Source organism: Hyaena hyaena, unplaced genomic scaffold (assembly GCF_003009895.1).
Source record: "Hyaena hyaena isolate Hyena2069 unplaced genomic scaffold, ASM300989v1 scaffold_332, whole genome shotgun sequence".
Taxonomy (NCBI): domain Eukaryota; kingdom Metazoa; phylum Chordata; class Mammalia; order Carnivora; family Hyaenidae; genus Hyaena; species Hyaena hyaena.
The window spans coordinates 304880-329660 of record NW_024080964.1 but is presented as its reverse complement, the minus strand read 5'-3'; the positions used below and the strand labels follow the sequence as shown (position 1 = coordinate 329660).

Sequence of the window (24781 nt, the reverse complement as noted above, 5' to 3'; positions counted from 1 at the left end):
TCCTGTTATTGGGAACCTTTCAGGATAAAATGCAGGAATGTAGGGACACTACGAAGGCTGAAGAAAGCGGAGAGATCGCCCACACACACTGTCCCAGTGACTTCCTTCCTAGTTGGTGTTTTAGAGCCCCTGTCACCTCGAGCTCCACACAATGGGCTCAGCACTCTTCCCTTCTCCTTACCCCAGCCTGAACAAGCCCTCAGGTGTGAGGGAGCATCGTGTGCACCAGGCTCTGTGTTCTCGAGAGCCCCTAGCTCAGATTTGCTTTAGTGTTGAGGATTAAATGAGGTAATGCATAAGAAGCTATACGAAATGTTTAAAATATATGTGCCAAATGGTAATGAGGTTAGTTATCCATGTTATTCCCCTCTTGACTCACCCCCATGTGCTCCGAGTCCCAGGAAGCCGACCCCCAAGAAAGGTATCCTTCTGAGCATGCTATCCGATTGTCTCCGGTTTGACCACCGGAAGCCAGCCAGCAAGAAGAGCGATTCACGCACCAAAATTCCCTTCTCCCCTTTGCCTTTTAACCTCAGGGAGGTAATGGCTCCCAGCTGATGGAAGTCTCTGGGCACTTCCCTATTTGTTTCCTTAACCCTGCCTGCATCTCTATTAACCTCTTAAAGTTCTTCATTTGAGCTACCTGGGATAAATTGTTTTCTTGTCAGGCCCGTGACTGATAAACTCGGACACATCCACATCTGTGTCCAGTCAGCTGAAAGGGCCATACTTGTGTTCCTCCATCACTGGGAGCAGAGAAACCCATGTCCCTTGACGGTTAAGCTGTCTTCAAGATGAGCTTCCAAGTTTCCGGCAAGGCAACCTTGCCCTTCCTTCTTCCTCCCGTCATTTTAGCGGCACCTTCTTATACAGCAGCTCAGCATGGGCTGCCAGCAGTGTGACATCAGGATGGAAGAATACAGAGGCCTCAGAAGTTTTGCATTTTCTGATATCTAATGATTTTGCTGATCCTCTGGTGTTTGGCAATAGCTCTTTCAACGTCGAGATGCTTAAATCACTTCTTTCTGCTGTGTAACTAGGGCACCACTAGGAGTCTGGAGGAATTGCTGTTTGAGGTGGGTGTTTTGGGGGTGGAGAGGGTGGTTTTCTCCCCCTTGTTTGGGAGGACTTAAACCTTGCACTGGGAAGAAGGTTAAATTTGTTTCGGGATTTTCTCCTGCAGTAGGTCCACAGCTGACCCCTTCTTCTGTCCCTTGGTCCCCAACATTATTTCCCCCTCACCTTTCAGGGTGGGTGTCTACTTTGGGAAATACATGTCCTGCCTTCTTCTTGTGTATTTATCTCACTCTAACTCCCAAGTAGCTGCAAGCTTCACTGCCAAGTGCTCTCCATTACACATTTATTTATTAAAGGCCTGACACTTGCCAGGTGAGATTAGGGAAATGGATAACAATATTGACCAAAGACAGGAGGTCCTGTCTTCCAGGACCTCATAGTCTAGCATAAGGCAAGGCAAGAAAAGCCTCAGGGAATTCATAGAAAACACGGGATGAGGTAGCGATTGAGGATGGGGACTCCCCCTGGGCTCTGCCTCCTGACCATGAGCGTTCTAGGGCAGGGATCAGGTTCACAGCCAGGCTATTTTCCACACCTTGGAGAACACGCCCTTCATCAATAAGTAACCACACCTGAGTTACTATGCAAATCAGCTCAGTTCTGCTCTCTCAACAGCCAGGTTCACTTTTCCACTAGCCGTTTCTCTCCAGCTCCCACCCTCTGTGCTATCTTGACTTTATGGTGCTCATTTATCATGGCCTGTCATTACCCAATGAGACAAAAAGTGTGAAAAAGGACAGTTTGAAGGGTCTTTATCTGGTCTCCCTCCGCCTGAGTTCATTTGGAGGGCCAGTGTTTACCCTGGCCTATCTCCTGCTTTTGCTAGAGAAAGCACCAGCAGAGATAGCTAAATCCATTTAGATTAGGAAAGGGAGAGAAAGGAAAAGCCAGTAGAAGGAACCCAGCAGGAAACCGATTTTGCTGCAGTGAACTGCCTTGCGCATTTCAAATGCAGCTCAACGCTAGTCCTGTTTCACCTTCACTCACCTCACAGCCACAGGCGAAGTTCAACTGCTAGGAACTTTCTGATTTCAATTCAGACTGATTTCCAAAATGCTCCGGGAATTCTAAACCTTCACTCCCCCAAACACTTCAGACTAGGCCATAATGAATCCTACATTTTGCGTTTATCTGGGAGAGGAGGTTCCAGTAGTCTGTGTGGGTGAGACAGGAAGCAAAGACTAATAGGAAATCTGCCATCCCTTTTTGTTCCCATTTCCTTTCATGAAAACCCTTTAAATCAAACAGTCATTGGCTATTGGAGTTAGGAAAGATGTTGGGGATTGCTCAGGCCAATGGCCCCTCCTCGTTTTAGAGAGCTAATGGAGAACACAGGCCATGATCACACTCCACAAGCCAGTGGCTGAGCTAACCCCAGGCTCCAGGCCAGCCATCTGCTGGCTGCACTACTGCCCTGGGAATTCATGCACAAGGCACGGGCAGAGGGCAGAGGGGGTCATGTGGCCACTCGGGGAAGAATGAAGAAACTCTGAAGAGGAAGCAATCAGCTGACTTCTAGTTCGCCATCCAGGCTGGCTGTCACGAGGCTCAAGTTGGAAGCGGGTGAATCTGCCTGATGGGAGCTGAAAGAGGAAAGTGAGGAAGAGGGAGGGGGGAGGAAACGAATATATTTCAGAACAAACAGAATCTGTGACTGCATTTGTTCCGTGTTCTAGGGTGGCCACAGTTGGCTCAGAATGAGGTAAGGGAAATATGTCCCTGCAAAAGGGAAAATGCTTCTTGTATAAATAAAGGTCAAGGCAATTCTCACATGTGAGTACAAGACAGGGGAAGCTGCTTGTGGTGAATGCAGTGATATGCTCCCCAGATTCCCTTTCTCAAATGAAGGATTTGTTCCCCTCCCTGTGGGGTACTGCCGGAAGAAGACTCCTGGCTGTCAGCCCTCTTTGGAAATGCCTGGACCAAAGGAAGCTGCCCCACCCAAGGTCATGCCTTCTTCCGGTGGCAGCACCCATCCAGGGACCCATCCACAGGAGTGTAAAGGCCTGGCCCTCTGGCCCCATCTGGGCACACCTTCCCACCTTCTGAGCTCTCCTGGTCAGCTGAGTTCTTTGTTGGGATTGCTTCACGGCTTAACTTCTCCCTGCCATACTTTCTCCCCCTGCCTTCCACACTGTTGATACCAAAAGCACTCCCTAGTGAACAGCAGCCTGCACATAGATCCATCCCCATCTCAGTCAGCTAAGGGGAGAACCCATATGGCAAGACTGCTCATTAAATCAATATACAGAGCCCCACTGAAGGCACAGAGAAAACCCCCCATCCATTGAGTCTGGCCAAGTAGCCCATCCCTGTAAAAGAACATTGCCCACGTCCTGATTTAGAGAATGAAGTTAAGGCTCTGTAGGTTACAGGTTGTCACCTCACTGCCAACTGCAACATGTGTATTGAGTCATTCAAGTGCCAGAGCAGTGAGACTCACAAGGCCATTCCTTCCCTTGTAGAACCACACCTTATCTGAGCCAGTCAGCCAGAAACAAGTCCAGGCAATTCTTAAAAGACCTTTAAAGAAGATTCCAGAACCACCTCTGGTACTGGCACCCTTTGTAAAGTTGATAACCCTTAACGATCAGAAATGTTCCCCTGAAATAAATTTAAATTCCTCACACCTGTATTAATGTTTTTGTTATATTAGGCAGAGAGAAAACATTTATAAGCTTCTTTGTTTAGTAACCCTTTATGATTCATCTCCAATCTTTTCTTCAAGGTGAATGATCCCATATCCACTAGTGTTCCCACCAAAGATCCTGCTTTCAATCCTATTATCCTCTCTATGGCTTTCTGTGAAGGTCACAAAAAACCCTCTTTCAAACCTTCATTTGAATGTTGGTCAGTTTAAGGACAATGCCAATTTCTCACCTCTTAGAGCTACCTTAATCATTGTATGTGAAATATGGCATTCAGTACTTAACAAGCCACCATCCATAAGCAAGCGAGGGCACTTTTCTTAGATTTCAACTCTTTAAAGCAGACATTCCGACAGACTGGAGATCCTCGCAGAGCTTCTCACTGAAGTAGGAAGACATCAAGAGACAGGAAGAAAAAGGTTAAACCTGGGGCCCCATAGTTCCTAGGAACAGAGAAGCCACTGTACCCTGGAGAACAGGAAGGAAGGGGAATCAACAGAACTTAGCCAGAGGCAGGCAGCTCACCTTTGACGGTAAGGTACTTCTGCCTATGAGAGAAACCTAAGCACAATAGTTATTTCCTTCTGGCCAAAAATCATTGAGTTATTTATATTTCTGAGCTATGAATTTAAAGTGAAAGAATCCCTTTTTTATTTGTGTCCCTGTGCTCACCTCTGGATGCTTTCCAGATCTGCATGGTAAATAACAATTTATAAAGGAGTACCTTCACTTACTTTGCTGTATCTTTGATCCTCTTTGTTGTAAAACAACCCAGTAATTACTATTTTTAACTATGGATTGGTAGAGTTTTTATACTCATTAGGAAAACTCACGCCAATGATGTTCAACCATTTGGCAAGACCTGTAGACATTTCTGCTAGTCAGGAGTGGTTGCAGGGGAGCAGGGAACTCTATCGACATCTAGTGGATAGAGGCCAGAATGCTGTTAACTGTCCTGGAGAGCCCAGGATAGCCTCATACAACAAAGAATTCTTTGGCCCAAAATGATGATAGATAGGGCTGAGTTGAGAAAACCCCTGACTTACAAATAATTGCATGTCCTCCTAAATGTACTTACCTCTTCGGGAAGCTTCAGGCATCGTTTCTCCTCCTCTGGGCTGGAGAAATTACAAGCTGCTTGACCAACAAGCTTACAGTCTTTTCCTTTCATCCTTTTTTTTCCCCCTTGATGAAGGCAGGGCTGAGGAACAAAGACAAATAAAACCCCAAATGTAAAGTGAAAACAAGCCTGATCTTGGCTCGTGGACTCCCTTCAAAAGCTATGTGTTATGTGGGCACCTGTGAACAAGCAGACCAAGTCAGAAAATAACAAGGAATTCTCACCAAAAACCTTAAGATACCTAGGAATAAACCTAACCAAAAAAGTAAAAGATCTGTACTCTGAAAACTATGAAACAGTGATGAAAGAAATTGAAAATGACACAAAGAAATGGAAAAACAGGGGTGCCTGGTGGCTCAGTTAAGTGTCTGACTTCAGCTCAGGTCATGATCTCAGAGTTTGAGTTCAAGCCCCACATCAAGCTCTGTGCTGACAGCTCAGAGCCTGGAGCCTCCTTTGGATTCTGTGTCTCCCTCTTTCCCTGCCCCTCCCCGCCTAACACCCTGTCTCTTGCTTTCTTAAAAATTAACATTAGGGACGCGTGGGTGGCTCAATCAGTTAAGTCTCCGACTTCAGCTCAGGTCTCGTAGTTCGTGAGTTCAAGCCCTTTGTCAGGTTCTGTGCTGATAGCTCAGAGCCTGTAGACTGCTTTGGATTCTGTGTTTCCCTCTCTCTGCCCCTCCCCTGTTGCACTCTGTCTCTCTCTGTCTCTTAAAAATAAATGTTTAAAAAACTTTTTTAAAAAATTAACATTAAAAATTTTTTTTAAAAGAAATGGGAAAACTTTCCATGCTCATGGATCAGAAGAACAAATATTATTAAAATGTCTATGGCTCCAAAGCAATCTACACATTTAATTCATATCAAAATATGAACAGCATTTTTCACACAACTAGAATAATTGTAAAATTTGCATAGAACCATAAAAAATCCCAAATAGCCAAAGTAACCTTGAAAAATAAAAGCAAAATTAGAGTCATCATAATTCCAGACTTCAAGTTATGGTGCAAAGCTGTAGTGATCAAAACAGTGTAGTACTAGCACAAAAATTGACACATAGACTAATAGAATGGGATAGAAAAACCAGAAATGAGCTCACAACTATATGGTCAATTAATCTTTGATAAAGCAGGAAAGAATATCCAAAGGGGGGAAAACAGTCTCTTCAATAAATGGTGTTGGGAAAACTGGACCACGTTCTTATACCATACAAAAAAGCAAATTCAAAATGAGTTAAAGACCTAATGTGAGACAGGAAACCCTCAAAATCCTATAGGAGAACACAGGCAATGACCTTTTTGACATCAGCCATAGCAACATCTTTCTAGATATGTCTCCTGAGGCAAGGAAAACAGAAGCAAAAATCAACTATTGCGACTTCAACAAAATAAAAATTTCTGCACAGCATAGGAAACAATCAACAAAACTAAAAGGCAGCCTATAGAATGGGAAAAGATATTTACAAATGACATATCTGATATAGGGTTAGTATCCAAAATATATAAAGAGCTTATAAAATTCAACATCCCAAAAAACAAATAATCCAGTTTAAAAAATGGGCAGGAGACATGCATAGACATTTTTCCAAAGAAGACATACAGATGGCCAACAGACACATGAAAAGATATTCCAAATTGCTCATCATCTGGGAAATACAAATCAAATACAATGAGATATCACCTCACTCACACCTGTCAGAATGGCTAAAATCAAAAACACAAGAAACAACAAGTGGTGGCAAAATGTGGAGAAAAAGGAATCTTCTTACACCGTTGGTGGGAATGTAACTGGAGCAGCCACTCTGGAAAACAGTGTGGGCATTCCTCAAAAAGTTAAAAATAGGATTACCCTATGATCCAGCAATTGCACTATTAGGTATTTACCCAAAGGATACAAAACTACTGATTTGATGGGATACATGCACCACAATGTTTATAGCAGCATTATCAACAATAGCCAAATAATGGAAAAAGCCCAAATATCCATCAACTGATGAATGGATAAAGAAGATGTGGTGTGTGTGTGTGTGTGTGTGTGCATGTGTATGTGTATACAAGAATATTATTATTATATTAGGAATAGATGGAAATATATAGGAAGTACATATTTATTATTATTACTAATTATTACTAATATTATCATTATTAGTAATTATTACTAATATTATTCAGCCATCCAAAATAATGAAATCTTGCCATTTGCAACAATGCAGATGGATCTAAAGTGTATTATGCTAAGCAAAATAAGTCAGAGAAAGACAAATAACGTATGATTTCACTCATGTGGAATTTAAGAAATAAAACAAATGAATATAGTTGGGGGAAAGAGAGAGGAAAACCAAGAAACAAACTCTTAACTATAGAGAACAAACTGATGGTTACCAGAGGGGAAGTGGATGATGGTATGGGTTAACTAAGTGATGAGTATTAAGGAGGGCACTTGTGATGAGAACCAGGTGTTGTATAGAATCACTAAATTCTGCATCTGAAACTAATCTAACACTACATGTTAACTAACTGGAATTTAAATAGAAACTTAGTTAGAAAAATAACAAGGACTTCCCAGAATTACTTCCTAGGTCAGAGTCTTATTTCAAGGCACAGAGAAATGCCTCTTGCTCTCAACTGTGTAATAATCTCATCATCTCACTTTGACTCAAGGATTCAACACAATGTAAACAGAATAACCAAGCATCCTCTTCAACTGGTTCTGAAACCATCCCAGTGATTTTGAGAAAATAGATTTCCACAGCATTGATCAGCCTGGGCTGCTTTTGTATATACATTGCTTACTTTTCTGAAGAATAGATTTAACATGTCAAAAACTTTTGAAGGTAAAATTATGATATAAGCAACAGCTTTGCAGCCAGCCTATGCCCCAACCTAGGGTAGCATAAACAGAAAAGTCAGCCAAGTCATGAGGGCCCAGTCAAACATATAACAATGTAGGATCACTGCACAATGGGCAGGATCCCACTACAATATGGCCTTTGAAATGTCTTGAAAAGAAATCCTATGTCTAGAAAACAAAGCCCTCATTTCCAGGCACCAACTCACCCCACTCATCCCACCCTTATCCCTGCTTCAACTGAATGAAAAAAGCTCAAAAACAGAAAAAGTGCTAGAATTTCATAATATTTTAATACAGAGTAACCTTTTTTTTTTTTCTTTAAAGGGCCATCTTCTAAGTATGCCTAGATGGCTCAGTCGGTTAAGCGTCTTAATTTGGCTCTAGTCATGATCTCGCAGTTCATGGGTTTGAACCCGGCATCAAGCTCTGTTATCATAGCTCAGAGCCTGGAGCCTGCTTCAGATCTGTGTCTCCTTCTCTCTCTGCTCTCCCCTGCTCACACTCTGTCTCTCTCACTCTCTCTCATTCAACAATAAGTAAACATTAAAATAAATAAGTAAACTTAAAAAATTTTTTTTAAATAAAGGGCCATTTTCTTAAGAATGCAAATCCCCCCAAGAATAGTTTTCAAGGAAGATTCTGAGAAAGGTAAAAAGCACCAGGAATCTATCTTTCCTCCTAATCAACAATTGCTCTGGCAGAACCTGTCTGACAGTCTAACTATCTGGGGACTCTAGAGTCTACTGTAGGCTTGTAACTTCTAGGGGGAAGGCTTGAACAGCAAACTGGTTAATTTGAGTCAATTTCAGCTATAGTACAAAGTAGCAGGTACCCCTCTCACATCCCCAGCCCCAAAGCAGGCAACTGTGCACCTGTTCTTGGAGCAGTGTGCATAGATTGCAGGATCCAGGTGGTTAAAAAAGAACCCTACCTTCCAAATATAGGGCATCTGTGCTCTGATTACTGATTGCTGCTTATGATCTCAGAGATGCCAACAAAGAGGATGTTGGCCATTGTTGTTGCACTTCCCTCCATTGTTGCAAGCTTCTCCCCCTTCCAGCTGAAGTAACTTTCAGGGGACTTTAAGGATCAGTATTCTCTTCTTTTCCTCCCTCCATTTTTCTCATTTTCCCTTTTTGGGAACCAGACGTGAAAGAGTAGGATGTTCAAAAACAACTCGATATACAAGGAAAATTAGAAAGTCATCATGCACACCCAGGGAAAGGTGCAGGCTCAGAAAAGACTTGAGATCTTAAGTTTACACCTCAGGCATGTTATTGGCACAGAGACAGCCTACAACAATCAAAAACCCCCAAACAATAAACTAAAACAAAAACTAGAAAATCTTAAGGAAGGGAGAGAATCTGATCTCGAGTTACCACATTAATAGATTCAAATGTCCAGTTTTCGACCAAAAAATCACAAAGCATATAAAGAAAAACCAAAGTCTGGTCTATTTAAAGGAATAAATAAATCAACAGAAACTGAAAAAGAACTGATAGCAGATCTACTAGATAAGACTTCAATACCACTGACTTAAAGATATTCAAAGAACTAAAGGAAGATTTGAAAAAAGTAAAGAAAATGATGCCTGAACAAAATGGAAATATCAACCAAGAGATAGAAAAACTAAAAAGAGGAGCACCTGGGTGGTTCAATCAGTTAAGCATCCAACTCTTGATTTTAGATCAGGTCATGATCTTGGCTGTGTGATCTAGCCCCATGTCAGGCTCTTTGCTGGTCGTGGAACCTGCCTAAGATCCTCCTTCTCTCTTTTCCCCTCTCCCCAACTCCTGCTCACTCTTCCTCTATAACAAAAACAAGAAAGAAAGAAAGAAAAGAAAGAAAAGAAAGAAAAGAAAGAAAGAAAGAAAGACCAAAAAGAAATTCTGGAACTGAGAAGTACAATAACTGAAATGAAAAATTCACTAGAGGGATCCAGATTTCAGATTTCAGCAGAAGAAAGAATCAACAAACTTGAAGACAGGACAACAGAAATTATTAAGTCTAGGGGCGGCTGGGTGGCTTAGTCGGTTAAGTGTCCGACTTTCGCTTAGGTCATGATCTTGCGGTTCGTGGGTTCGAGCCCCGCGTCGGGCTCTGTGCTGACTGCCAGCTCAGAGCCTGGAGCCTGTTTCTGTTTTTGTTTCTCTCTCTCTCTTTTTCTCTCCTTTTCTTTCTTTTTCTCTCTCTCTCCTAGAAATAAATAAAACATTTAAAAAAAAAAAAAGAAAGAAATTATTAAGTCTCAGGAACAGAAAGGAAAAAAAAAATTAAAGAAAAGTGACCAGAACATAAGGGACCTGTGGAATACCATGAAGTGGACCAGCATATGCATCATGGGAGTCCTAAAAGAAGACGAAGAGATAGAGAAAGCAGCCAAGAGAATATATGAAGAAATAATAGCTACAAAATTCCCAAATTTGATGAAAGACATGAAATAAACGTCTAAGAAGATCAACAAACTCCAAATAAGATGAACTCAAAGAGACCCAGACTGAAATATATTATAATTAAATTTCAAAAACCAAACAGAGAATCTTGAAAACCACAAGAGAAAAAAGACTTGTATTATACAAGGGGTCTTCAATAAGATTATCAGCAAAATTTTCATCAGAAAATTTGAAGGCAAAAAGGCAGTGCTATTCAAAGTGCTAAAAGGAAAAAAAAAAAAAACAAAAACTGTCAGGGGGCCTGGGTGGCTTAGTCGGTTAAGCGTCCGACTTTCGCTTAGGTCATGATCTCGCGGTTCGTGGGTTCGAGCCCCGCGTTGGGCTCTGTGCTGACTGTCAGCTCAGAGCCTGGAGCCTGTTTCGGAGTCTGTATCTCCCTCTCTCTCTGACCCTCCCCTGCTAACGCTGTCTCTCTGTCTCTCTCTCCTAGAAATAAATTTAAAAAATATTTTAAAAAACCCTGTCAACCAAGATTCCTATATCCCACAAAACTATCCTTCAAGAATAAGGGAGAAATTAAGACTTTCCTAAATAGGGGTGCCTGGTGACTCAATTTAACGTCCAGCTTTGGCTCAGGTCGTGGTCTCACGGTTCCTGAGTTTGAACCCCACGTTGGGTTCCATGCTGTCAGCCCAGAGCCCACTTTGGATCCCCTGTCCCCCTCTCTCTTTGTCCCTCCCCCACTCACGCTCTCTCTCTATGAAAAATAAAAGTAAACATTTAAAAGAAAAAGAGTTTTCCAGTTAAACAAAAGCTGAAGGAGTTCATTACCACTAGGCCTACCCTGAAAGAAATGCTCAAGGGACTACTGCGAGATAAAATAAAAGAACACTAGTCAGTAACTTGAAGGCTTATAACAAAATATAGATCTCAATAAAGGTAAATACATAGGCAATTGTAAGAGCTATTATTACTGTAACAGTGGTTTGTAACTTTACTTTTTGTTATCTGCATGACTTAAAAGAATAATACATTTTCTAAAAATTACTAGTCTAAAAGCTAATATTAATGTAAGTTTGGTTAACTCTAATTTTGTTTTCTACCTAAAAAGAGACTAATGCATTTATAAGAATTAGATTATAGTTTTGGGCACACAATGTTCAAGGATGTAATTTTGTGACATCAGCTATATGGAAAGAGGACAGAGCTGTTACAGGAGCAGAGTTGTTTTTTGTTTTTAATTTGGTGAAATACAAAAAACAAAATTTATCACCTTAACCATCTTTAAGTGCCCAATTTATTGACGTTAAATACATTCATACTGTGCTACCATTACCACCATCCAACCCCGTAACTCTTTCATCCTGTAAAATGGAAACTCTATATCCATTAAACAATTAAATAACTCTCCATTCTCCCCTCCCCTTGACCCCTGGGGGGAAACTACCATCATACTTTCTTTTTTATTATTTTTTAATACTCTAAGTACCTCCTATAAATGGAATCATACAGTATTTGTCTTTTTGTGACTGTGATGTTATTCAGGAACTGATTAATTTAAGTCCTCACCCCAGACAAGCTGGGCAAAAATAAAATAGCATACAGACTTTACAAACAGACTGTTTGTTCTCTGGACTCCTCAAGGCTTGCATTTCAAAGCCCATGATTGTTAACCTATAAATGCCTAGATCTTTAAGCAACTTGACAGAGATCTTTGATAATTAAGACCCATTGGTGGGAGCTGCTTCCAAAATGTGCATTCTCAGGTTGATTCTGTGCTTTCAAACTGTGTGAGCATGTTTGTGGTGAGGAAATGGATGAGGGCTTGGTTTTGTTTGTTTTTATGTTTTATTTATTTTTGAGAGAGAGACAGACAGACAGAGTATGAGCAGGGGGGTGGGGGCAGAGAGAGAGGGAGTCACAGAATCAGAAGCAGGCTCCAGGCTCTGAGCTGACAGCACAGAGCCTGACGTGGGGCTTAAATTCATGAACCACAAGATCATGAACTGAGCTGAAGTTGGACGCTCAAACGACTGAGCCACCAAGGTGCGCCAAGGGCTTGTTATTAGATATGTTGATCTGTGTATCACCAAAGAGTTTAAGGCTGACACACACTTCATGTTAAGCACAAATTCAACTAAAGCTGGCTCTGTATGATCTGATGCCAGGAAACAAGATAACAGAATATAACCTCTTAGATGAAAAAGGTAGATCCTCCTCAGTGGCCTTAACACATCAATACATGTGGTAACTTGGTGGTAGATTATTAACTCAATGGAGGACTGAAAACATTTAGTGGTAATTATTTCCACAGGCAGTTTGAAAATACAACATAATGGCAGCCACACAGCCATAATGGAATTTATACTAAAGAGCCAACTAAATAGAAACAGGGACCAATTTAGGAAATTGTTCAAAATGTATCTTAATAGCCTCTTTTGAAAGGGCTTTTTTTTTTTTTTTTTAACTATTCTATGGCAATACAATTGAGGAAGGATACTGACAGATTAATTATTTAGCATGGGAGAAAAGGGCATCAAAATTACTTTTGCTTCTTTTATATACAAATTACATCTGTGCTACTTTCCAAGTTCCTCTGCATTAGAAATTGAAACGGCCTCCATTCTAGACCAGCAATATATAGACTAGCTTTAACTTTTAGGTTAAAGAATCCTGCCTTCTATTACCATGGCATCAGTAAATTAGGCATTCTGCAGCAGCTTTTCCTGAATAAGAAAACATCGTAGCTCTTTACTTCCTTTATCTACTCAAAAAGCTTCATTTAAAATTAATGGAAACAAGAAATTCAATCTGGCTTTCTGAGTTTAGGAAAGAGGTTTCAAATTGGAGGCCTACAGGTAAAGTTTGGTCTGTAGATGTGTTTTGTTTGACCTACACAGTACCCTGAAAATCAGGATTGCTCATGTCAAATCTACATTGCCAACTTCTGATAGGGTAATTCTGAGTCCATAATCCTGCATGACAAAAATTAACTGGAATTTACAATAATTCCTTTCGAAAAGTCCCCAGATTCTTCTATGCCTGATTATGAAATGCCTTACTAATTTATAGTAGTACCTGGCTTCTACAGATACTTGAGTGACCTTCAGTTTGCAGTCTGAAACATCACGGAGAGATTGACACAGATTCCAAGACATGTAGGGTACCTGTAGATAATTGACAATAAAAAAACACAAAGAAACTGCTACATAAATGATAGTACCTTTATTAGTTACCTAATTTTTTTTCAAGAACACAACAAATTATAACTACTAGCAAATTGACAACTTTATATGTTCAGTAGTGCTACAGTAGTTCAACTCTGTTAAAATGCTGTTTTTTCCACCTTAAACTAATATTACACTATGTTTTAACTGGAATTTTTTAATATGGTCTTTTTCCAAGAAGGAATGGAAGAAATTTCCATGAAATAGAGAAAGTTCAAAAAAAATAACCAATGAGGACTCTACTTTGATTTTTAACTTACCTTATACTTTAGCAGCCTAATAGAATTGAAGGCAACTAAAATAACATTTTTATCTATTAAATTTTTAAAGTTATTCAATATAATGGTTATTTCTTAACTAATCTAGGATTTAGAAAAATGTTAAGAATAACTTCATTAGATTAAATTTTTGTTTCAGAAAATCTCTAAGCCTTTACAAATAAACAAAAATAATGGAAATTCACTTTGATAAATGCTTAACTACAATAATTAAACAGAAATGTAAATGCATATTAGTACAATGAAATCTTTCTGACTCTAGAAGAAACATTTTCTCTCTTTCATTGGTATGGCAGAAAGAACACCTAATTTGAAGTCATACATTAGTTTATCATGACCCTTGCTATGGATCTTCAGCATATTGCTTTGCCTTCTGGTCCCTTTCCTTTGCCTATACAAATGGGGATCATAATCTCTATTTCACAAAATTGTTGTATGGATTTTAATGAGAATATATATCAAAATAGCTATCACAGTGTGTGGCAGACAGAGAGCACTTAAAACATTAGTATTCTCCTCTTCCACAGGAGGTCTATAGGCCACTGCTGGGGCCACCATCATGCCTCTAGTGATCCCTGAGAAGTTCCAGCATATTTTGTGAGTGCCTAACACCAATATCAAAGGGTAGTGGAAAGTAACCTTTGCCATCGCTGCAATTAAGGGTGTGGGGCAAAGACATGCTCATGTGGTGATGAGGAAAGCAGACAATGATCTCACTAGGAGGACAGGAGAGCTCACTGAGGATGAGGTGGAACATGTAATCACCATCATGCAGAATCCACACCAGTATAGGTTCTCCAACTGATTTTTGAACAGACAAAAGGACATGAAGGATAAAAAATACAGCCAATGATCTGGCCAGTGGTCTGGATAACAAACTTTGTGAAGATCTGGAGCAACTGAAGAAGACTTAGGCCCACAGAGGACTTTGTGTCTGAGGCCAGCACGCCAAGACTGCAGGCTGCCGTGGCCTCACCATGGATGTGTCCAAGAAGAAATAAATCTGTAGGCCTTGCCTGTTAATCATTTATACACCTAAAAAATTTTTTTCCTATTCTTTTCATACATGGTAGGCAAATACATTCTCCATATAAAAAATGAGAAAAACCATGTGGGATGAATAGGCAAAGCACTGAGGATTTTTAGGGTGGTGAAACTATTCTGATACTTGTCATTATAAATTTGTCCAAACCCATAGAATGTGCACCAAGAGTGTACCCTCTTGTAAACAATGGACAGGGTGATAATGATGTGTCACTGGAGATTCATCCAATGTAACAAATCTATCACTCTGGTGGGGGATACTGATAGTGGGGGAGGTCGTGCATGTGTGGGAGCAGGTGGCTATATGGGAAATCTCTGTATATTCTCCTCAATAATGCTGTGAACCTAAAGCTGCTCAAAACAAAATCTCTTTTTTTAGAGAAATGGGTTTAGAGAAATGACTAATTTTGACTATTTCTAACCAAATGCAGAATTTCTATTATAGCTATTTCATTATAGCTGTCACAGGATAATGTTATAAATCAAACATTAATGTGGTGCTGATCCTGAAAATTATGGCTGCCAGTATGACTTTTAATATACACTCAAAATACAACCTAAAAACAAAGCAGGAATCCAACAACAATGCACACTTATGTTTGTATACAAGACACGGATAAGAATGTTCATGAAAGCACTATGTGTATTAGCCTCACACTGGAAACAACTTAAATATCCATTCCTGCTACAACTCTGGTGTACTTACATATTGGAATGATAAACAGCTTTGAGAATGAATAATTGCAAGTATACTCGGTGGAAAAAATCTCACAAAAATAATAAAGGGCAAAAGAACCAAACACACACAGAAAAATTCATTATGATTTCTTTTATATACAATTCAAAATCAGATAAAACTTATCAATGATATGAGAAGTCAGAATAGTGGCTATCTTTGGGAGAGGGATCACAGTGACTTAAAGGGGCTTCTTGGATGACAGGGGTATTCTGTTTCTTCACTTTGGAGTTAGTTACACAATGTGTTCTCTTTGTGAAAAATTATTGTGCTCTAGAGTTATAATTTGTGCATTTTTCAGAATGTATTATTGGGTATATGTATGTTTACATATCAATAAAATTTACCAAAGAAAAATAAAGCAACAGTAAATTCATAACATGAACATTAAATATGGGAGATACCAGGTATTTATTCCTGCAACTATTTATTGAAATTGACTTTGTACCCAGCACAGTGTTTGATTTTGGTGATACAGTGGTGAATGTTATAGGTTGAACTATGACTTCCTCCAAATCCCCATGTTGAAGCCCTAACCCCCAGTACCTCATAATGTGACCTTATATGGAGACAGGGTCTTTACAGAGGTAATCAATAAAACGAGGTCATTCGGGTGGGCCCTACTCCAATATAACTGGTGTCCTTATAAGAAGAGGAAATTTGGACACAGACATGCATAAAGGGGAGATGACCTAAGAGACAGAGGAAGATGGCCACCCATAAGTCAAGGAGAGAGACAGAGGTCTGGACCAGATTCCTCCCTTACAAGCTAAGGAAACAGCCCTGCCAACACCTGGATCTCACACTTGTCGCTTTCACAACTGTGAGACATTCTGCTTCTGTTGGTTAAAACACTCAGTTTGTAGTACTTTGTTTTGGCAGCCCTAGAAGACAAATACAGTTAACCCTAGTCCATTTCCCATACCCTCAAAAGGGTCAATTAAAAGTACTGTCCCCAACTACAACGAGGATAACTGCAATGAAGGACAGCCTATAAAAGGGAAAATTAGCCTAACTGAGGAAGTCAAGAAAGGCTTCCCTAAGGAAGTTTTAACTAAACTAAAAACTGAAGTAAAAAAAGTTTGTTTTTATTTATTTAAAAAATTTTTAATTTTTTTTTTAATGTTTTATTTATTTCTAGGAGAGAGAGAGACAGCGTGAGCAGGGGAGGGTCAGAGAGAGAGGGAGTCACAGACTCTGAAACAGGCTCCAGGCTCTGAGCTGGCAGTCAGCACAGAGCCCGACGCGGGGCTCGAACCCACAAACCACGGGATCATGACCTAAGCGAAAGTCGGACGCTTAACCAACTAAGCCACCCAGGTGCCCTTTTTTTTTTTTTTTGAGAGAGAGAAAGAGTGCATGTGGGAGAAGGGCAGAGAGAGAGAGGGACACACAGAATCTGAAGCAGGCTTCAGACTCTGAGCTGGCAGCACAGAGGCCCATGCAGGCTCAAACCCATAAACCGTGAGATCATGACCTGAGCTGAAGTTGGACGCTTAACCGACTGAGCCACCCAGGCGCCCCTAAAAGAAATTATTAACTAGGTAAGAAGAAAGGGACGAGGCTTCCAGGTAAAAGAAACAGCATATTTTAAAGCCCCTCATGTAGAGGCCACTTTTAGGCAAGCAGGCTTGAGCAACAGAATGTAGAAAGGGCCCCCAGGGACCCCCTGGCTGAATACAGACAGGGCCATCAGGAGACTCATGTCAAAATATCCATAGGCCTTAACTGATGAGTGGGCTATTTACAACCAGCAGTCACCAAAAAAGGGAAAATTCCATACTTCCTCACCCCACCTCACCCTCCAGCTTTAAATACAGCACTGCTCCCCACTCCACTGCCTCCTGGCAGACACCTCTCCTCTGCTGTCCTGCCCGCTGCTCCCCTGCAGTGTACTCAATAAACTTCTATTTCCTTTGTTCTGCCTCAGGTGAATCCTCTCACCTCCTGTGCCACTAGCTTCCACCAGATTGTCATCCCACACTTGGGCCCTCCATCCGATCAGGAGAGACACTACGTTTAACCACCACACCTTACAGGAGGAACAAAGAGCAAGCACACATCTGGGTGGAAGCAAGTGAGGAGTACAGTAGGAAAGAGGCTAGGAGGCAGCTGGAATCCTGACCCTGCAGGCCATGTATCTCAAGAGGCAATGAGACAACCCAACACTTAGTGCATCATAATATGATAGAATGTGAAGTACTCAACATACCTGTAAGTAATCTTGTCAAAATAGCTGAAGCTAAAGCTAGTCAAGTCTTTAGAACTCACTTCCATTTATAGGAAATATGGGAAATAGATTAACAAATAAAGGACAAATACCAGTCAGACAAATCTAACAGGGGGAACATTTTTGGTAACAAAATGGACTGGTAACACCCAGTCCAACCAGTCAATAGAGAAAGAAAAAAGGGGGAGGGGAGAGGCATACTCTAGATGCAAAGATACAACAACCAAACAGAACACAACGAACCTTGTTTAGATCCTAATTGGAACAAATCAACTATAAAAAGGTATATTTAAGCAATTGGTGAAATTTGAATATGGACTGGATATTAGATGATACTGAGGAATTATTATTTTTAAAAGCATACTGTGTCTCCACTGAAGCTATAATCTTGATAGCAGAGACCATACACAAAGTAGGCATTCAATGTATTATTGATTTTGATGTTGAATCTTGGTATTTCAAATTTAGGCAGAAGCTTAAAAAGTACTGGGGAATCATCTGTACCTTTGCAGAATTACAGAATTTTTGGGTTATAAATGATGAGGAATTATCTAGTCAAAATAAATTTATGAAGAAAAGGACAAAAAGCCAGATTGTGGTATAGCTGGTCTCGAATGCAGGATCCTATGCCAAGAGGCTCCTGTTATGCATCTCTCAATGCAGCCTACAGAAGGCTCCAACTGCTTCCAAACCTTATGTAGCTCACAGCTCCACTCTTCCTTCCCCCACATGACTTCATATTCTTTCTTGCTCTTTCTCCCAACTTCATCTCTAGACGTTTTAATTTATATTCACTTGACAAGTTTCACATTCCTTGGGAAAACTGCCAAAAATAATGCTAAACAGAGGAGGAATAATAATGAGTGGAGGAAAAACATTTTAAAATCAAAGCAAAATTAACAGTAACAACAACAACAGCTGCTGTTCCAAGCTTTTTTCACATTTATGTTCCTACTTTATCCTTCTGGCTTTCATGGACACTAAATTTCCCTACATTCTGTCAATGGACACGTAATAGCTTTCTATCAATCATACAAGTCTCAAAGAAAAAAGGTTTTGAGCCATTCGTACATTAAAAACCAATGCTGCTAAAAATAAATAAAATTTTTTTAAATTTTTAAATAAAAATAAACGCTGCTGAAATGTCTTTTCTCTTTCTCTTCCTTTTTTCCCATCCTTCGTCTCTTCTTTTCAAAAATCATAGCTAATGCAAAGGCCAGAAATCAAAATATTATTAGTTATTATAAGCCTTGTAGTAATACATTTTTTTAAATTGTGTGCATATATTACTTTAAAATATATTTTAGAAAACTAAATTATAATTATGCAGTACAGTGTTTAGCAACATATGGAAAAACTGAGAATTCAGCCAGTACCCTCAGGACTTAAGATAAGCCAAGAAACCCTAATATTAGCATAGACAGATAGCTTACTACATAGGAAATAAGGTGTGTCAATATTATAGAATACTCCAAAGAAGGATAATTTTACAAGACAGATACGTGGGATTTAGTAAGTTTAAGCCAAGTAGAAGAATATAGATTTCTGGGACCTCTTACACAGAAGTAATAGTTATCGTCTATGAAATTCCTCCATTATGTAATATGCTTATGTCAAACACACATATCACTAACCTTTAGGACAAACCTTTGGAGGAGGTATTACTGCCTATATTTTACAAAGAAGAAGACGTAAGACAAGAATTTAAATATGGCACTATCTGACTTCAAGTACATATTCTTTCCACTATAGAGTAAAAAAGAGACATTCAATTTAAATTTAGGAGTGGAAAGCTTGACTCTTAACTCCATCTCATAGCAGCTCACTGTTACCAAATTCCATGATCTAGGCTGACATTTAGCTGGTATGCTCTCCTGTGGCATAAGGGCTGGAAGCTGTTATGATTAGCTGGGGATCTGTTCTGTTTGACTGGTGGTGCCCATGCCATGTGGATCACTAAATATGTTGCATATCCTACCTGTCCATGACACAGAACCTGAGTATTCCATCAAATACTTATTTAGACATTTGAAATCATCCCAAACTACATCTTAGGATATATGTTCCATACCTACAGGTGTCTCAGGTCTTCTTCCATGCAAAATTTGGCTGGTCTTCTCTCTAGGTAGTAACATGCTAGATTCCCAACTTTTAGAGTAGAAGCCTAACATTTGCTATTTACATATACCAAAGCATGGAGCACATCTTAAAATCAGTATTACAAAATTACTATACTTAGGATTTCACCAGTGAGTCCAACCATGAAATGACAACCTTCTTTTCTTGTTAAAAAGCAGGCTCATAGCATTCAATATTTGGGATATTAGTCTGACAGGATACTACTCACACCTTCTCCCGTTCTTGCTCTGAAATCAGATCACCAGAAAGGAATATATCTAGATATTAGCTTATGCCCTTAGATGGAAGTATGTATCTAAACTGAGTTATATTCTTGGATTTTATCAAGATTCAATATAAGAAATGACCATATTGGGGGGGGGAAATGAAATAGTATAAATGTTTCAAGGACAGATCTAAATGTCAACATAACAAAAGCATGATTTATTTCTGAGAGCTTCATACTTTGGATTTATTTATAAGTTAGTTATGCCAAAATCAAATTGTCCAACCAATACACATAAAATGTTATACAAGCTCCCTCAACTGGTTAAGACGTAGCACTACCAAAAAACATGTTCCATTAAGTTGACTGTATCATCCTCTTCAGAAATTTCTGTAACTCCAGCCTGAGATCGAAGAACAGACATGATGTCTTTAGATATTTTGTCAAAGCCATTCTGTAAACATATATTTGCCACTTCTTGCCAGTTTTCTAATGAGCAAAATGGATCATTTATCATAAGATGTTCAACTATACCTAAGGAAAAAATTATAATATTATAGAATGGTACTTATTCTTATCTGAAAATCCACATTTAAAAATTCTTCCAAAATAGAAAGGGATATCATTTCAACTCAGTTACTATTAAACCTGCTCCCTAGAAGTTTAATGTGGAGTGCTTTATCCAACTTGTGGTAAGTAATCAAGTGTTAGTTTCTCCTTTTTCATTAGCCTCTTTATGCCTCATGTCAACCTCTACCATCTCTCACATTCCCACACCTTTACTCATCTCCTTCTTGGTAGGGTTAGCAGATGTTGAAGGTTACAAGGAAGGGGGCTCAGAAAAAGAAGAATAAGGGCTCAGCCTTTTTCAGAATGTGTAAGGTCCCATCAGACACTGTCATGTAACTGAGGGCTTATAGGTCTAATTTTCATGATCCTTCAAATTATTTTATAAATTCCCTAGTAGTGCTGGCCCAAGGGCTTAAAAATCTCTTTGGCAAACCCTCCATCTTATCTCTGGAGAGAGACCTCTTAATGATGGAACTTCTATAACAAATACTTTTTCAAAGGATATAAAAGAAAGAGTTTATTAAAGAAAATGAATGAGATTATTTACTTTTGAAAATCAATTACAGTGACCCCCTTTGGAATATACTTATTTAGGGAACTCATTTCTTATCTACCTGCATTACTTATGATACTTAATGAAAGAAGATACCTTTTTAAAATATTGTCATCACTTTATTTTATTTCTACCATGATTATTAGTTTTGTCAAATAAAATATTTTAGTTGATGTCTATAATGATTTCAAAATTATCATCCCAAATATGGTCATGTAATCTGCTATTCATTCTTTAACCCCACATAATAATTTAAAATCAAGGTGTCTGCTCAGGTTCCTATATTAGAGAAAGGGAAGGAAATTTGAGATGTAATTAGTTAATTCTTGATCCCACTATAGAGTTATGTTCAGAGTAAATATCATGTGTAAATGACATTTATATATATATATATATAAATATATAAATATATATATATATTTGGTTTAAGATTAATATAGACAGAGAGATTATTTCTAGGGGCACCTGGATGGCTCAGTCAGTTAAGCACTGGACTCTTGATTTCGGCTCAGTTCGTGATCTCACAGTTTGTGAATTCAAGTCCCATGCCAGGCTCTGCACTGGCATCCCAGAGCCTGCTTGCAATTCTCTCTCTTTTCTGTCTCTGCCCCTCCCCTACTCGCAGTCTCTCTCTCTCTCTCTCAAAACAAATAAACATTTTTTTAAAAAGATTATATCTAAATAACACTTAAAATATATACAGAATTACTAATTATACACATTTATTAAAATATGTAAAGGTTTTAGTAGTAGTGTTAGTGTAATTATTAAGAGAGTCCCCTAAAGCTTCATAAAGATTCTCTCTGAGACTTTGTAGTTCTCTCGAGAACAAATACTATTGTCAGCAGACTATTACTGACACGGTAATTTTACACTTATAAACTCCTAAAGTCAATTCCAAACAAGGAACTCAGGATGAATGAGTTAACTGAAACATAGTAATCTTGAACCTTCCCCTAAATGACCCACTACTTTTTCTTCTACAACAACAGCTACAACAACAGTTTACTATACTTACCGTTTCCACCTCTACTTATGTCTTGAAGTAGCTCAATACCAACTTTTTTCATATCTATAGAGAATAGATGAAGTATGGCAAGACCGAAAGATAAAGATGGTGGTTTCCCGTTCCATTCTCTAGTGAGACAGTGAATTAATTCAGTGTGAGGACATAACTTTATTAGCTCCATCAGGTCATCTGAAAGCAAAATTTAAAAACTATGTCTCAACATCTTAATATGATACATCAACTACAAACTGGGACCAGCTAATATCTATGCCTGCCAATCAACATTTCTTTTTCCAGTCCTCCTAAAGCTCTCAATGAATTCAACAGTACTATCTTCAATCAAGAAGAAAAAAAAAAATCATGCTCATGGGGTGCCTGAGTGGCTCAGTTGGTTGAATGTCTGACTTCGGCTCAGGTTCTTAAGTTTGATCAGGTCATGATCTCAGGGTTCTTGAATTTGAGTCCCACATCAGGCTCTGTGCTAATTGCTCAGATCCTGGGGCCTGGAGAGGGATTCTGTGACTCCCTCTCTCTGCTCCTCACCCACTCACACTCTTGTATCTCTCTCTCTCTCTCTTCCTCTCTCTCAAAAATAAACAAACATTAAATTTTTTTTTAAATCATGCTCAGCATAGCAAAAAATTAAAGAAAACTACTTATAACAAGAACTAGCAGGAAAACAAATGATCAAAGAACTGTGGTAGAATGGAGAGAATTAGGTTGGTAAACTAACCACAGTTCCATCAGTCACTTATTCTTTTGGATTTCAGTTTATGCATCTTAAAAGTGCTAGCGTTGGGGCGCCTGGGTGGCTCAGTCAGTTAAGCATCTGAATTCAGCTCAGGTCATGATCTCATGGTTTGTAAGTTCGAGCCCTACAGCAGGTTCTCTGCTGTTAGCCCGCTTTAGATTTCCCTCTCTCCCTGCCCCTCCCCACCCTAGTTCATTCTCTCTATCTATCTCAGAAACAAATAAACAATAAAAAAAGTGTTAGCATCTCCAATCTCTAAGGTTCCAACTAACGGCATTGTGTTTGTCTATATCTTGTTGCTCATACTTGGGCCAACTCCCAATGAGTATAATTTCTTTCTTTCAGTGCAAAGCACAGAAAAAGGGACTTGGATTTTTTTCCCTAAAAATATGAAATATTTAGAAACTCAAAAATGAAGACTTTAAGAAACCATGAGCCAGTTCAAGTAGCTACAGGCTGAGCCATATGAATGAAGTTGCCTACATTTGACCATTTTTGACTTCAAAAAAAAGAAGTTTCATATGGCTTAATGTGGAAAATGAGTTTAAGAATTCTCTACAGTCTGCAACAGTTTAATATACTAGTTAACTACTGAGTTCATTTAGTACTATAGGCATGACTTATATTCTTAAATTTATTAACTTTGCATTAACTTACTAAAATTTTTCAAGTAAAAATAGTCTTTGGTCACAACAGAGACAGTATTCAGAATAATTTCTGAAAGCCTTTTAAGAACTACCAGACATAATTTGCAATTTTTTTCACAGGCAATATAAGATAATCTAGTGTTTATTAAACACATACTTACTCTACTGGGAATTTACTTATATTAAATCACTGTATTTAATAGTCAGTATAAGTGAGATATTATTATTCGCACATTAAAAGTGAGGAAACAGGCTTTGAGAAGTTAATTTTCCCAGAATTATACACATGACATAAAGTAGAACAGTTCATCTGATCCCCCAGAGTCCATGACCTTCCAATCTTTAGTGATGCTCCTCCAAAATAATAAATATACATGTGCATGCATTGTATGTATTTATATATACACATGCATGCACATGCACACCACACAAATACAGAGAAAAATGATAAAAGAATAAGCAAGGAATAGCAGAATATAATTCTGGATCAATAAAGTCAAACAATTTTTTAAAAATTTCCCTAGAGTAGAGTTAGAAGTTTATGATTTGGGTCACTCAAACTGGCCTCCACTAAGGGGAAGCTATTTATATAGCATCCCCCAGCTTCCAACAGTTCATAACTCACACATTTTGCTGTTTCATTCAATCAGGTATTCAAATCCCCTTCTCTTTGAATTGATTAATTAACTGATATTTACTCAAAAATGTGCATCATATGGTCTCTAACTAGTTAGAAAGAACACAGTTCAAATCCTATGAACTTTCTCCTCTGCTTACCACACTTTGTAATCCATTTCATCATTTCTTCCCCAGTTTCATATGTTATTAATAATTTTTTATCTCATGGATGTTCTGGGTTTTTTTCTTCACATTTTTATTTAAATTCTAGTTAGTTTACAAATAGTGGAATATTGGTTTCAAGAGCAGAATTCAGTGATTCATCACTTGCATACAATACCCAGTGGTCATCCTAACAAGTACCCTCCCTAGTACCCATCACCCATCTAGCCCATCCCCCCTCCACCTCCCTCTATCACCCCTCAGCTTGTTCTCTATCCTTAAGAGTCTCTCGTGGTTTATTTCCCTCCCTTTCATATGTTCATCTGCTTGGTTTCTTAAATTCCACATATGAGTGAAATCATACGGCATTTCTCTTTCTCTGAGTGACTTTTTTCACTTAGCATAATACACTTTAGCTCCATCCACATTGTTGCAATGGCAAGATTTCATTCTTTTGGTTGGCTGAGTAATATTCCATTGTGTATATATACTGTGTATACACCAATCTTCTTTATCCATTCATC

General features: G+C 38.9%; 1 protein-coding gene and 1 pseudogene across 7 annotated transcripts in view; one reads left to right on the top strand and one right to left on the bottom strand.

The window, feature by feature from the left end:
• The first annotated feature begins 14152 nt into the window (after positions 1-14152).
• LOC120243168 lies at positions 14153-14594 on the top strand (annotated as a pseudogene).
• A 5570-nt stretch (positions 14595-20164) lies between these two features.
• The window catches only part of CLHC1 (clathrin heavy chain linker domain containing 1), a 45055-nt gene continuing 40438 nt past the window's right edge, over positions 20165-24781 (bottom strand). For 6 of the 7 annotated variants that reach the window (XM_039249182.1, XM_039249184.1, XM_039249188.1 and 3 more), the window contains 2 exons: positions 22089-22268; positions 20165-20481 (listed from right to left, as the gene is read on the bottom strand). In XM_039249182.1, the coding sequence (XP_039105113.1) occupies positions 20285-20481; positions 22089-22268 (377 nt within the window). In that variant the 3' untranslated portion in view covers positions 20165-20284. Of the gene's footprint in view, positions 20482-22088; positions 22269-24781 lie in introns of those variants that run through there. The other variant, XM_039249187.1, reaches the window with a different exon arrangement.